This window comes from Octodon degus, unplaced genomic scaffold, assembly GCF_000260255.1.
Source record: "Octodon degus isolate 3935 unplaced genomic scaffold, OctDeg1.0 scaffold00088, whole genome shotgun sequence".
Classification (NCBI taxonomy): domain Eukaryota; kingdom Metazoa; phylum Chordata; class Mammalia; order Rodentia; family Octodontidae; genus Octodon; species Octodon degus.
The window spans coordinates 2,604,734-2,620,809 of record NW_004524664.1 but is presented as its reverse complement, the minus strand read 5'-3'; the positions used below and the strand labels follow the sequence as shown (position 1 = coordinate 2,620,809).

The 16,076-nt window shown below is 36.2% G+C and overlaps 1 protein-coding gene across 1 annotated transcript in view; it reads left to right on the top strand.

The window, feature by feature from the left end:
- Positions 1-16,076, top strand: part of LOC101573093 (disintegrin and metalloproteinase domain-containing protein 32) — a 147,242-nt gene that overhangs the window by 89,099 nt on the left and 42,067 nt on the right. Inside the window, exons 14-16 of the mRNA XM_023722022.1 lie at positions 11,680-11,749; positions 13,073-13,181; positions 14,295-14,472. Coding sequence (XP_023577790.1) covers positions 11,680-11,749; positions 13,073-13,181; positions 14,295-14,472 — 357 coding nt within the window. The remainder of the gene's footprint in view (positions 1-11,679; positions 11,750-13,072; positions 13,182-14,294; positions 14,473-16,076) is intronic.

Below are 16,076 nucleotides of genomic sequence, written 5' to 3'. Positions count from 1 at the left end.
TTATTGACATAATTGACACATAGAAGTAATGTCTTTAGGTATATGACTTGATGTTTTGATATATGATGTATTGTGAGATAGTCACTCTAAACAATTTAAATATCACTTCACATACTTAAAGTTTTCTGTTTTTTCTTTTAAAATATCTTAAGACTGTTTAAAGCAAATTTCAAGTAGGCAATACAGCATTATTTATTCTAGTCACGTTGCTGTATTTGACATCTCTTCATCATTTTGCACAACTCACATTCAGCACCTCTTTTTTCTTTTAGCCAGCTGAGCTCACCCTGAGGGTGGGGCTGGCGCAGTGTGTGGTGCTGGAGATTAGACAGTGGTCCCCTGCACCTGCCTAAGCTTGCCTACACAGGTGCTTTAGACCACTGAGCTATCTTGCCAGTCTGACACTTGGGACCTCTTGACCAACATATTCCCACTCTTCCTTTTTCCCATCCTTCCATAGTCATTATTCTCTCTACTTTAATAAATTTGAGAAATTTATATTCCATTTATGTATGAGATCATGTGATATTTATCTTTCTAAATCTGGATCATTTTATTTAGCATAACATTTTCCAAGTTTGTCCACTTATTTTTTCATGACATACCATGATTTCTTTTCCTAGTAAGGTAAATTTTCTTGTGATGTATCTTTATGTATCATTAATATTACCTTTTAATTCATTATTGTGTTGTTGAACATTCAGGTTATTTTTCAAATCTTGGCTATTAAATGAAGTTTTGGAAGTAGCTGGGTATATATAATATTTGAAATATAATCCCCTTTCTTTGAATGTGTGCCCAAAGTTGAGATTCTGAATCATAATGTAATTCTATTTTTAACTTTGGGAGGAAGCTTCATACAGTTTTCCATTGAATCTATACCAATTTGTACTTTTCTACCAATAGTAATGGACAAAGTTCACCAATATTTTTTAGCATTTGTATTTTGATAATAATCATTCAAGTTTTGTAAGGTCAGTTCTCACTGTGATATTTCTTTGGTATTAGTGATTAGTGATGTTGAGCAGTTTGTAGAATACCTGTAGGTGACAACTCTTCTAAGGAATTTCTATTCATCTTATTTTTAAATCAGGTTATTATCATTGTTGTTACATTGTCACTGCTATCAAATGGCATGATTTCCTTATACTATTGTTTCCTAGTTGGATTTTCTAGAAAGTAGTCTAAATGTTTCTTAGTTGGATTTTTGCTCTTGATTTTTCCCTTCATTGTGTTGACTCTTAAGGAGATACTAGCCTTTATCCCCACACCCACAACAAACCAAAACATCAGCAATATAGGAGTGAAAATAATAGTACTGGGAGAGCTTAATGGAACATTTAAGAACGTGAAATAACACAGGAGAGGAAAAAAAGCCAGTAAACACAGATAGTATTGCTGCATCGATTGTCTGGTCGTTATGAATGAAGAAGTAAGGTGATTTTCATTACTAGCTACTCAGCATGTACTGCTATGATCTATATGGAGCTGCTTTGCAGAAAACTATAGCATCTTTTGCCACAATGTCTCCTGCAACTGTTTTTCTCCTGACCCCTGGAGTAGGTGTATCAGTGTGCCTACCCTACTGCCCCAAAAATCCATGGTTTAACTATACTTAGAAGTACTCTGGCTCTGGAGCTGCCACCTTCCAGCCCTGTACAGACTCCAGGCCTTGGAACCATGGCTCCTCTTTCCACCCCCGCACTACACACTCGAGGTCCAAAAGCACTTCCTCAAAAACTTCAAAATAGCAATTACATTGTGTTCTTGATGCCAGCACTGTGCTCATATTGTCTGCTTCTCAAACTGTAGAACTAATATAGCAAAAGATTAATGCTGTTCTGGGACCTAGTGTTTCTTGTTGTTCTAAGCTGTAGATTCCAGTTCTGTAGCATTCCAACAGTGTCTACGTTGTGAGCATTTAAACCACCATCTCAGAAAACTAGTCTACTCCCTTGATCTGGAGTTGTTCTGGCATCATGTGTGGTTATGCCCCAAACTGTGAGCAAGGCCTAGATAGAGACTCACTTGAGCTCTGTGGGTGCACAGACCCTGAGAGGGAATGAGCAGAAAGGCATCCTGTGAGGTAATAATGGAGATGGAAACTCGAGATCTCACAATTGTAATTAAATGAGTACTCATAAATAATTAAGATGAGGGAAAGGAGAAAACAAAAAAGGAAGGGGGAAAAATCATGCAAGTATATAAACAAAATAAGATGTTTGAGATGATTGTGCTAATAATTTCCATCAGGTTTTTGAAAATGTCAGTTAATGTTTAGAATTTTCACCTTCACGAACTCTGTATGCTGATATCTGCAGTTTAAGCAACTACATCGAGGACAGCAATGTGTAATACAAAACCCATGGTTGAATACTTCTCATCTTGGTCTTCTAAATGTGTACCATTTATAATGTCTTATCAATTATTATACTCTCTTTAAAGTAAATCTTTTTAAAAAGTAAAAAAGACAAGAAAAAATTAAGGTTTATTGAAAGCAAGTTAATATTCAATTATTTGTCTAATCTTCCATTGCTATATCTGTTAATCTGAGCAACAGATTTGATGATAAAAATACATAATATAACAATGATTGTTAATTTTCTATTCTTGTTTTGAAAATCTGTGACATATGTATTGCTGTATGTTATGCTGTTTCTGTCTTTGTATTTGCTGTCTTTACTTTTGTTTTTACTCTTCAAAGAAATTAAAAAATAAAAATAAATGAGCACTCAATATCAGACAACTGAAATTTTATGAAGCAAATATTAATAAACATGCAAGAAAAGACAGTGCTGTATAATAATAGCAAGGAATTTCCATCCATCACTTTCAGTAATGGATTATGACAGAAAATTGATAGTGTTAATCATTGGAGTTGAACTTCAATTTGAAACAATAGATCTAACAGAAACATACAAAATATTCTGTCCAATAGTATCAGAATATATATCTCCTCAAGGACATACAGAACCTATTTCAGGAGAAGTGCTATGTTAGGCCACAAAAAAGGTTGACAAATGCAAGAGCACTGAAATAACAGTGTCTTTTCTGACCACCATAGTATGAAACTGAAAGCCAGCATCAAGTAGAATTTTAGAAAATTCAAAAATACATGGGCATTTTGTTATATGCTCCTGAACAACCAATGGGTCAATGAAATTAAAATGAAAATGGAAAATAAAATAGACAAATGAAAATAGACTTATGACACTGAAACAAGGAATGCAGTGATCCAATCTTAGGAGGGGTGAGCCCTCCGGACTCGTTCTCCAAGGGAGCTCAAAGGTCTGGTAACTTGGGATCACTCTAAGCTGGGCTTAGGATCTGTTAGGGCTGTGTAGACATTCATAGAGATGATTATTTCAGGTCACCATGGCGTGAGTAGGGGCTGCTTGGTCTCCCTATTACCCTTGATGTAGCACTAAAATCCCTTTTGGCTCAGGGTTAGTTCTTACAAAGTAGTATAACTCCCTTCTTCATCAGGCTACAATGTGTCTCTGTGCCTCAGTGTCTCAGTTCTGGTAATCTCCTCAGCTAATGAGACAACTGTTGTTTCTTTGTGTGTGTTTGCTTTGGTCTCTTGTTGTAGATAGAAATGTGTCTGGAACCACTCAACAGCCATCTGTCTGGCATTGCCGCCAGAACATTTAGTAATACCATTCTATTGTAGAATGGCTTTTATTATTGCTAGTGAAGAGTCAAGTTATTATCCTATTATTGTTCTTAATAATGTTGTTATTTTAATATTTTATTGTTTTTACAGTCTTATTCTATTCTCCTATTATTATTTCCACTTTCCCATCACTTTTTTGTTATTCTTAGTGAAACTGCTTAGAAAGCCCCTTTCCCTCTAGTTGATTTTGGTTGTTCTCTTTATTGTTTTATATGATTAGGAATTACTGTTGTTGTTTATAATCTGTTTAAGGTGCTTAATGTTTATTTGACTTTCTTGCATTTTATTCTTCATCAAATTTGGCAAGTTTATGTCTTTATGTCAAGTATTTACCCCCATTTATCTGTCTTTATATTTTTGTACATATACATGAGACCACATCCTCTCTTTATTCCTCATGGAATTTTTCCTGTTTGGTACCAATTGTTTTATTCAGTTCTATTATTATTTTTTAAGGTATTGTGTAGTTTGATTTTCCTTTGGATTCAATGGCAGTGGTTATGTAAGAATAGCATACTACTTAATTTTCTCCTTTTTTATGCTTCTTCTTCACTATTGCTTTCTTGGCACAATTTTTATATGTGGGATGATGTTAGAAGATGTAATTTATTTTTGTATTTTAGATTCCATCTATTCTTTTGGTTCATGTTATCATTCAAGCCTTAACACAGACTTTATTTTACTCTCCTTCTTCCTCTGTCTCTGTCTCAGTCTCTCTGTCTCTCTCTCTGACTCTTGTCTCTCTGTCTGTGTCTGTCTGTCTGTCTCTCTCTGTCTCTCTGTCTGTCTCTATCTATCTATCTCTCTGTCAGGTTATTTTTTTGAGACAAGGTCTCTCTGTCTGAAAATCTGGCCTGCATCTCACAATCCTTCTGTGTCAGCCTCCCAATGCTGGTATTACAAATACTGCATCATGCCTGGATCATTCTCCTTTTATGACTAGACTGTTCTTCCATTCATTTATAGAGCAGCAAGTTCTGGTTAAAAAGATGCTTGTATGTATGAAAGCCTCATTTCTATATGATATTCAGTTCATCCAGGTCTTCTTGTATCAAAAACTCTTTCCTAAATACAAAAATATGTATTTATACTTTTTACATTTTTTTGTTAGCATAAAGAAAATTGACTGAATTCACAGGATAAATTTTTTCTTTTTCTGAAACGTTCTTTATACTCTATAAGAAGAAATCATGTACATGGCCTTTTAGAATGGAATACCTTTTTAACATTTATTGTAGCTGATAAAACATTCCTTTTGACCTTATGACTCATTTTTCATCAGCAGCAATACACTTATGGCTAAGCAATTTATTGTTCTTATGATCTACTCTACTAAGGTAGTGATATATGACCTTTACATGATATAAGGGAAATATTAAAACTGCCAACCTGCTAGATATCTGATAGGTCAAATTCATGTTTCCCAGAATTGAAGGAGGAATTCTAAGGCATAATAAAAGTTAAGAGTAGGAAATACTTATCGATGGGGAGAGGTACAGTTCCTGCGAAATAGGAGGGGTCCTGAGTTGGTTGCCAAGGACCTCACTTCTGAGAGAAAGCTTATAGAGAAAAATCACAAGGTGGGTAAAAAATCATGAAGTGGGTATAAACTATGGTCAGCTAGTATGAATACAAGTATAGTCACTTAGGCAGTATTGATCCAGTTGGGAAGCAAGTGATGTAACAAATGTATGTAGAAATAAACAAGAACTGTTCCTAGAAGGGATGGGTCAGGAGTTCATGGCTTCCCCACACAAAATAACTGATGTCAATTTAGAATATTGATCATTATGTCATTATAGTCACTTTGTCTTTATTTTGAGGCCTCGCCCTCAATGAATGTGCCTCTAGTTACAGTTGTAATATGTTCCTATCTCCTGCAATGAGTTCTTTGAAGGCCTAGCCCTGTCTGACTGCCTATGATATTTCTAACTAACTTATCCATCTACAATTTCCCCCTCTCAGAAGAGGTACTCCTAACTGTCATGAGGGGGTAAAGAGGGAAGACTGGCTGAAGGGGATCATAGTTGTGATGGGAAGTGAGAGATACTCTCCAGAGGATCTATCTAGAGACCCTTGATAGATGCCAGGCATTCTCATTTTGGGTGGGCATATAGCTCTAAGTCTGGAAGAGAAGGCCAAAGAAACAGGTAAGCATTCATGGGCCAAATAATAATATCAGTAAGTTTATTATGAATATAACTAGTAAAGGATTTCCACTAAGAAGAGCCAGTAATAGCCTCTTACAAAAAGGGAAAGGAGAAGGTCCAGAGAATTTCAGAATCCGATATGGCATTAACTTATTGTTTAATATCCTAAGCAGTCATTGAGATATTAGCAGAAGAATCAGAAATATACACACAACATTTAGTTTTTACAATTGTACAAATATTCTCTTATGCTGCTGTTAGAATGTCTAATGCCATCAGATTTTGGAGGACAGATAGCCTCATTATTTTACTTGTTTATTCAGGAATGAGACCAATCATGGTGTTAAGATCCATTAAGTATAGTTAGTTAAGGCCTTGGTGTGTTGCATGACATTCTCAATTCTAGGGAAGGGATAAAAATAGAAGCCAAATAATCAGACAAGTGAAGCACACTTCTTGTCCAGGGTTCTAGATGGGGTAAATTTGCAAGTTTGTTGGTACTTTTGACACTCTTAACTAGTGGCCATGCAAGTGCCAGTGTACATTTCCCTACATTTACCAGTGCCACAGATTGCATCTGTAAGACCAATAAATGCCGTTGGGGCTTTCCGTCTAATTCTAGGGTGATTAAACCAGTCTGTTTTCTTCAACCTGTGAAGTTAAAGTAGATGCACTGCTCAGGGAATATCCGTCTTAAGCACTTAGTAGAGTTACAGTAGTGAGAATAGGATGGTGTTTTTTTGTTGTTGTTGTTATTCTTGTTGTTGTTCCCAATGTAAGGGAACATTTTCACTTAGTTGTCCTATTGTTGGAGTAACTGCATGTAATCATTGTCATTATAAATACTGATTGATTGTTTCTCATTGAGTTTAAAAGCATTGGTACAAACTATGAGTTCTGCTAGCTGAGGACTAGTCTTAGCAGCAAGTGAAGAGCTTTTAGTTGTCTATATAAAGTCACTACTGCATACCCTGCCTTTCTTGTCTGCATACCCTGCAAATTTCCATGAATGAACTGCTCTCACAGAAAAGGGTCAAATCAGGGTTGTGAGGGTTATATCTAACAAGTCTTCTCTAGCTGCATATGTATGGGGAATTACCTTTTGCAGTCATGTCTTTCAACATCAGCTTCTTCATTTTCTGGTAGGAAGATGGCAGGGTTTAAGGAAGAAGATGTCTTTAATGAATGGCTGGTCTTTCTAGAAGTAAAGCCTGGTATTTAAGAAGTCAGTTGTCTGATAGTCATAAACTACCTTTGGAAGAAAGAAGTTTTGTCACATTGTTAGGTGTATATAAAGTGAGATCTTTGCCTAAAATTAGCTTGAAAAGGTCTGGTACCAGGAGAGCTATGGCAACCCTAGCTGTAAGCATATAGTCCATTCCATTGTGTAGGGATTGACTGAAGCTAGAAATCCTGTCTGTGTGAGGGAAGAGTCAAGGTTGGTCTGAGAACAAAGAGCACCTGGGCAAGCCATGTGCTCAAGCTGCTTCAGTCCAGAGAACACCAATCTGGAGAAATAGTCCAAGCAATCAGTTGCTAGGCAAAGTTGTGTCACATGACACTAACTTTGTCAAATGTGTAAATGAACACCCCTATGTTAGTTGTGCAGGTCCCTTTTCTCCCCTTTGCTACACTGTCTAATTCATGACTCAGATACCTACAGGCTTGAGTAGTTCCTCAATCCTGTGTAAGCACACTCAAAGCTATGTCCCACTATTCATCAAAATACAAGTTGAAACAGTGTCCCTTTTGTAGGCTCAGTGCTGCGTCATTTACAAGTGCCCATTTAAGCTTCTAGGATGCATTTCTAAAATCAGGTTCCCAGATTAAAATATGGGTATCTGCTTCTTGGACTTCCTTTTAAGCTGATAGGAGAATCATTTGACTTCTCCATACCCTGCTGTCCAAAGGTAATAAAAACCTATAATTCCTAGAAATCCCCTTAGCTGTTTTAGCGTCTTGGGTTGCAGGAAGAAAATTATGGCTTTAATTTTCTTTTTTCCAGCCTTTGAGTTTCTTTAGATATGATAAGGTTTAATTCTTTTACCTCAAAGTGAAAAGTTGTGCCTTTTACTTAGATTCAGCAGAATATGGGTTCCTGGGCTGGAGAACTTTTCTGAGGGAGCACATAACAATATATCATGTACATATTGCAAGACTGTGACTTGTGAAATTTCAAAACATGCTAAGTAACAGGAAAGCACTTGTCCAAAAAGATGAGGACTTGAGATGTATTTTCATTGGAGGAGCTTTTTACTTTTAGTTCCCATACATCAGGATTCATTTCTTTCTCCACAAGGGGAAGGCAGTGTACCTGAACTAGGGGCATTCATATTTATGTATTCTAACAATAAAATCTGTCCCTAAGAAGAGAACTGGACTTTCATGGAAAAAGGAAAAGGACTGTGTAAAAAGCCATTCCAGTTATAGCCTAAGGGTTATAAAAAAAAGCAAGTTACCCCCTCTCCAATGACTCCCTTACTGAGGGAATGACAGCTGGAAGAAATGCCAATGTACTAGATTAATGCATGGTCAATTTATAAAGCTTGAACTGAGTCAGCATGATTTGAAGTTACCCTCTCTCCAATGACTCCCTTTACTGAGGGAATGACAGCTGGAAGAAAGGCCAGTGTGCTAGATTAATGAATGGTCAACTTGTAAAGCCTGAACTGAGTCAGCATGATTCTCAGTGTGGAAAGCCCACCTGAAGATTGTTGTGAACAGCATGAAAGCAGAACTGGAGGGGAAGGTGGTGTGCTGTTGTCACTCTGGTTTTACTGATATGAACTCAGCTGTTCTCATCATCCAAGGTGCTTGGGTTCTCACTATCATTGAGGATGGCTACAGTTGTTTTCAGGGGAGCTCTGGTCCTTACCTTAAGGATTGCTTCCTTGCTGCAGTGCAGATCCCTCAGCTAGGTGGCACCCATCCTTCATCCCACTGCAGAGACATTCCAGTTTCCACCATTGACCTTTGGGCCCTCCCTATGGAGGTCCTTGGTATAAACTTTCATGAGGCATTATCATGGGCTCTAGGATTCCAGCTGGACTTATAGAGGACATTGCCATAGGCTCTAGGTCTTCACCTGGACTTTTCGGACATTGCTATGGGATTCAGTCCCTGAGTTGGAGTCTTTGGATATCTAATATGTGGAGAGATTTCCTGCTCTCTTCTGCATTTTATTCTTTACATGAGTATAATAAATAACACTGAAAATTATGTGTCCCTTGCAAACCCTGGCTACAACAGCTAGGGTTGAAAGAAGGACCAAGATATATGCTCCAGTGATCAGCAATAGGCTGGTTTCTTTTTCCTCTATAGACATGGTTACTCAGAGCTCCTTGGTGGAGATGACAGCCTGGTCAGAGGAAAAAGGCAGAGAGTGCCACAGGGACATTCACAGTTTCAGGAACCGGTGGTAAGATGTATCTGATTCCTGAGATCTATTCCTTCCTGTGTTTGAAGAGTGCTAGTAGGAAGTAGTCACTCAAAAAAAGTATAGTAATCTTTTTTTTTTCTCTTTTTTTTGCCTTTACAGTTTAGAGGGGTTTTGGTTTCATTGAGTCCTGATCGGATTATGTTTGATGAATTAACGTTGTCAGAATGGCTGTTGGAACCTTGAGTTTCCCTTCTTTTGGAAGAGAGTGTCTTCAACTGAAATTTCTAATGTGGCTTTATTTTTTTCATTCTTTCATGATGTTCTTTTTTATTATGTTTTATACTTTTCTTTGTATGTATATGATATACATATTTTCTTCAGATGTACTGTTGATTATTGCTTTTATATTCATCTTCAGTAATGTGGGCTTACTGGTTTATTGAAAGGACATTTGACATGACTTCATTGTGGAATGGTTTAGATTTTTTTCAGTAGGCATCTCCTTTGAATGGAAGGAAACACAAAGGATAACTTCTGCTTAGAAGAGTATTTTGACTACGTGGCTTACTTTGAGGTAAGTAGATGGGAAGCAGTAGGCAGGCCAGAGTATTCAGAGCTTGTTCCTCAGGCTCTGAGCCACACAACTTCACGTATATTAGGTACACACCCTCTTTAGAATAGTTCTCTCAGTCTGTGCTCATAAGGGAATTGAATTTGCAGAGTACCTGACAAAGCTTTTATATAAACTACTTGCAGTTACACTGCAACTTGCCTTGTTCATTCCAGCTCTTTCACACAACTTTCAGATAAGAACATGAGTGGCCTCTACTCCTGCTGCAGCAATTTCATTATATGTGCACCTTAAGGCTTCCTCTCCTCTTAGTTATCATATCTTGGCTGCTTTACATTTTTCAACAATATTAACTTTCCTGGAGTCATAGTACCACTTCCGCACTCAATGACATTGTAGATTCATTTTCTTTGTGTTTATTGACTTAATAATACAATTTTAAATGAAAGAGAAATAGCATACTTTAGTATAGGCTTCTTTGAATATTGATTGGTAAAATATGCTAGGTAATGTTATCAAAAGAGATGAAGACATCCAAAATTTCATCCTGAAAATTACTTTTTGAACTTTAGCATGCAAAATGTGTGAACACATTTAGTTAATGTTTAGCCTCAGAATTTCATGATCTGGCACACATTTGTAATTCTGATATAAGGGATATTTCAGTACCATTTGCTCCTACATAATTTCTTATGGGATGATACATTTAATAGAAAGATAGGTACAAAAGAGATAGGAACAGTGGTAACCTGAAAATGGTTCTTGTGCATTTTGTCTGAGATACAGTAAAATGTTTTAGGGTATGCTATTGCAAAGTCTCATAAAGGGGAGATCAAATGCAACAGGAAGTAACATAAATCACATAACAGAAAATACTAGTAGGGTTATTCAGCTAAACTTGATGTGAACAATTTCATAGTGGGCCATTTCTACAGTGTCCATAAAGTTGCTTGTATAAACAGCCAATCCTATTGAACATGGCACCGTAAACTCTTCCCTACCTTGGTCAATAGGTTGAGTTGCCTCCTTGACCTTCACTGTTACCCTGAACACTCTGTCTCAGTTTGGAGATCTGGATAGTTCTTGTTACTTATCCATTTGCGGCATTTGGTTTAATACATTCCATATGGAATACTGATTTCTGAAGTCTATTTGATTTGTCATTGTCACATCTTCTTTACTAACTAGAGATTAGTCTAAATTTCTATTACAGAAACCTAGAAATACAAAGGTTCAAAAGTTTACTTCTTTCTCACATAAGATTCCAGAGCTAGGAAAGTTTTGTCCTACGGTATTATTCAAGAGCCCATATTCTTTGTTTTTCCTTTTCCATCCCCAGTTTTTGTTGGAAGTTTCCCAGCATGAAATCCATATATGGACCCATTAAATCAAAGAGATAAATGAAAGCATAATCGGCTTTTACCCTGGGTACTTCTCTTACAGTGTGCGCTCAGTGTTTGGTTGCCTAAACCGAGTCACACAAACAATCAGCAAGGCGGGAGTATGAGAATTTTTTAAAAAATCTTTGTGTCTAAGTGTCCTGATAATAGGAGCGTTACACTACTGAAAAAGAAAAAACGGGGAATGGATATTGGGAGATGATTGCCAGTTTCTACCCAATTGGTCCTCTCTAATGTATTATTAGCATAAGTTGTATGTAATATACACTTATTAGTAGTTATGCTTTGTTGCACTAACTACATTCATGTAGAGGAGGCAGAAAAAATAAATTACCAGAGCATCATAGTCTTATTGATGTTAAGAGGCAAGATTTCACAATAAATTCCAGTTCCACCTTTATCTGCAGATGCTCCTAAGACAGTGTGTAAAACCACGAGGAAGAGTTCTACTGCTGTCTATCTCCATACATTTATGGAAAATTTAAATTGATTCCACCTTCAAGGTCTTTAAAAACTGTGGAGTTGATATTTCTACTTTCAATAAGAAATATTCAGGGGGCTATAAAACTGAAAGTAATGAAATTAGTGAAGTGGCATTAGAAAAATAACTAGGAAAAATTAGTAAGGAATTTATTTCAAATATTATTCTTAAAATAATCTCTAGGGCTTTCAGTAGAATGGGTATAATTCATGCTGGAAGTCCTGATTTTGAATGCCAGATGCCATGAGGAAAATACATGATGGGTGGGGCATGGCTACTTAATTTTTTTTTTTTTTTTTTTTGTGGAACCGGGGATTGAACTCAAGCCCTTGCACTTGTCAGGCAAGCACTTATTCTACTGAGCCATCTCCCCAGCCCCAAAATATTTTTTTAATTAATTCACTAAAGATGTATTTAGCACCCTCAGTAGAAGAAGTGCTCTTCTTGCGTTAGAAACAAACTGATAGACAACACAAAAATCATTCTTATTCTCATGGAGTTGTATTCTAGTGAAAGGAGCAGACAAAAAAGTGATACCAATGAGTCATCAATTACCAAAGTATTTCATAATGGTGTGATAACAGAAACAAGCCAATTAAAAGACATAAACAAGTAAAAAGTAAAAGCAAACTCAAACAGGGTGATAGGACAGAATGCTCATGACTGTGAGAATGCTTTAGATACAGTATCAGAAATGTTTCCCTCTGAAAATGAAATTCAAGTAGAAAATTGAACACTAAGAAGAAGGCACTCAAGGGTTAATTTGGGAAAGAGCATATCAGGTGGAGAAATATAGGCAGTATTTGAATAGTGTGAATTCGGTGTGCTTAGGGATAAAGGGGAACACGGCTGCAGTACAATGGGTGAGGAAGTCAGACTGAGGAAGCACCATGGTCAGAAAAACTAAATTTTATTCTTGAGGTGATGGTAAGCCAGTGGAATACACAGATAAAACTGAGATCTGGTTTTTTTATTTGCAAAATGACCACCAAGATTTGTATTTTAGAGAATTATGAGGAGTGAAGAGTATAAGCAGTCAGGTGGAAAGCAACACAGCAGAATGATGGCCACAGTGGAGGGGACAAGGGGTTTTGCTTGGCTCATTTAGGAATATTGTCAGTAGGACTCGGAGAAGCTGATGGAGGTAGGTGGCAAAGGATAAGAGAAATCAAGGATCCTTTTGAGATTTGGTATGATTGCCTTGTTGAATGGTCATCCTATAAACTGAATTAAAAGTATCTGTAAATAATAACCATGAACATTAATACCTTTTGGTTTACCTTGTCTTTTCTTTCCAATCTCATGAGGAGAACTTTGAATTAAATAATAATGGAGAAAGAGGTAAAAGAAACATTATGGAGGAAGGTCAAGGAGAAATATGGGTTTTAACTGAAATATATTTCTAACTTTCACAGGTTCAAGAAATGCTCCATTTGCTTGCTATGAAGAAGTAAATGCTCAAGTAGATAGTTTTGGGAACTGTGGTAGGGATCAGCAAAGGCGATATAGACTGTGTGGTTGGAGGTATGTTATACACATACTAATGACATTTTTATGTCTCATTTTGAAGTTTTGTTTCTCTTTAGTACTTGTCATTAATTTTAGTGGTTTCAGGTGTCATGTGTTTGGGAGTGAATTTGAAATGAAAATTTTGAGTCTTGTCATTTTTCTCATGCCACAAACTATAAAGTTTTATCTATTTTAGAAACTTTTATATGTAAATCATCATTAAGCTCTCTAATGTAATGGAAAATCAGACTTTAATACCCACTGCACGTTCTCTCCAAACTTATTATTTTTGCTTATTGAAGGAATATTCCTGTCCACGTGGTGGCTTCTCCAAAAAGAAAATTCTCAAATGTCTATAAAATGAGCTCAGTTTCTCCTTTATTTGAAGAGCTGTTACACAATTTATTTATGATATTCCGCTAGGAACCTACTATGTACCACATAGAGGGATCAGTAGTAGTTAGCAAAGCATCCTCATATACTTCTGGAATTCATATTTGGTAAATATATAATGCAATTTTAGGCTTCTTCAATTTGTTAAGAAATATCCCACTCTTCCCACTGAAAATTTAATGATTTTTAAGGTTTGATTCAAACAGCATATTCTCTATGAAGTTTTCCTTAACTGTTAGGTTAGAATGCATGTCTTTCTTGGATTTCTGTAAAGATTTATTTCATTTGTAGCACATTTAATGGAATTTAAATCATATTTGATGCCATACTATGAGGTCCTGATGGTAGAGGTAATAGTCCTACTCATTTTTTTTTTTTTTTTTTTTTTTTTTTTTTTTTTTTTGTGGAACTGGGGATTGAACTCAACCCTTCCACTTGCCAGGCAAGCACTTATCCTACTGAGCCATCTCCGCGGCCCCAGTCTTACTTATTCTTCTGTTCTATGGGAGATGTAAAATATTGGGACAAACATTATTTGAGAGTAAATATGAAATCTACATAGTAAATGAAAGGCCACTATTGCTTTGAAAGATAAATTTAGATCAGTGGATTTCGCAGGTTCTCTAAGTACACTGGCATAGATGGAGGGACTTTAAAATTTATCAAAGTCAGAAAATACAAGCATTACTCAAACACCTGATGTGCAATAATCATATCATTTTATTATGCTTTCAGGAACCTCATATGTGCAAGATTAATATGTACTTACCCATTTCGAACTCCTTACATTCAGCCAAATATTTCTGTGATTTATGCTTATGTACAAAATCATACATGCATCACTTTGTTGAACACTTCAAGTGCTGTTGATCCATATTTGGTGAAAAGTGGTGCTGAATGTGATGTTGGCAGGGTAAATACTTTAAAATATTTTTTAAAATATAGTCTTATTCATTACTTTAATCAGTGCTTTAATATTAAATTTGAATTTTCTAATAATTTCTATGTAACCCTAAGTATTTGAGAAAAAATAATTAACAAGTTTAATTGATTTCTTGATAGTAAAAGGGAAATGGGATTGCTTTATTTTATTTAGAACTTGAGTGTTATGGACAAAATTTCTCCCGAGTGTATTTAGCTGGAGTGGGGAAGAGAAAACTCTTGAAAATATAATGTGGTTAAGGTCTTTACAGCATAGTAATAGGCTTTTCTTCAAAGAAGAAAGAAACCTGACTTCTTAATATATTCTGTATTGGTTAGAGTGCTCTAGAATAACATAATCAATAGAAAATGTATGTACAATTCTGCAAGAAGATTTATCACATAGATATACAGGATCAGGAGGATCCATAGTGATCATCTATGTGCTGGAGAGCTAGATGATCAACCCAAGGAGATAGAAGCCACAAAACAAGAGGGGTCAAGGACAGAACCATTCAAAGTTGAAGGCCTGGAATCTTGGCAAAGAGTTGCCAGTACCAATCTAGTTGAAAGGTTGAAGAAACTGGACACCTAGGAACTGATGCCTAAAGGCAGTGGCAGTAAAGGGCACATCTGTGAAGACAGAGCTCTTCAAAATCCGTACTTCCTTCTTATTTCCCTTTGCTAGTCTATCTAGACTATAAGTCTACTGGTTGGTGCTTCTCCCAACCACAGTGGGTCCCCGGGCCTCAGTGTGCTGGCCTTGTGCCTGTCATGCACAGACACACCAAGAACTGAGCTTTCCTAAATTGCTAGGAGCTTTTTCCTCCAGCCAAGTTGACAATTCACAACTAATGGTGATGTATGCCTCATATATCCTCAGTGGCCCTCTAGGTAGAGCACAGTTTTAAAAAGTGAGCTTCTCATTCCTGACTACATCTTTGTGTACACTGTAAAGATTGGTGCACATAGATTTGAATTGTTACTCTTCCACTTGATAGGTGATCTTGCACAAATATAATGATAATAGTAATTATTATTATGTATAACAAAGCCTTAGTACCATCACATGTGAAATGTATATGTGTGTATGTATATTAATAGTTACTCTTAATGATTCTACAATTTAATTGAACCATAAAACAAGTCTTTATCTTCAGATTTAGAAATTATAAATGCCTTCTTGCTAGAGATTTAGGCCAAAGAGCTCAGTAGTTCTATTAAGGCCATGCAGCCAAAACATAATAAAAATGAAATAAACATATGGATGGTTTGAGGGTATATGATAGGTCAATTTAGAACATAGTCTTTTTTTGCAATATGGAAAGTTCTCAGAGATAATACATGAAAATAAATTTTATGACATAGTTTTTAATTGATACTATAAATCATACATGATGAAACGTTCCTGGTAATTTTGATTCTTTGAGATATTAAAGCCCTGTTTCAATTTCATGTGAACCAGGCCAACAATAAACATTGCAATTCAAAGGGCTATGTTAGATATTACCATGGCCAAGGACCCCTGGGGAGACTCAACACGTTCATGGCTTCAAAAGATTAGGCTGCTTGGCTTTATTTTTTTTATTTTTTTTT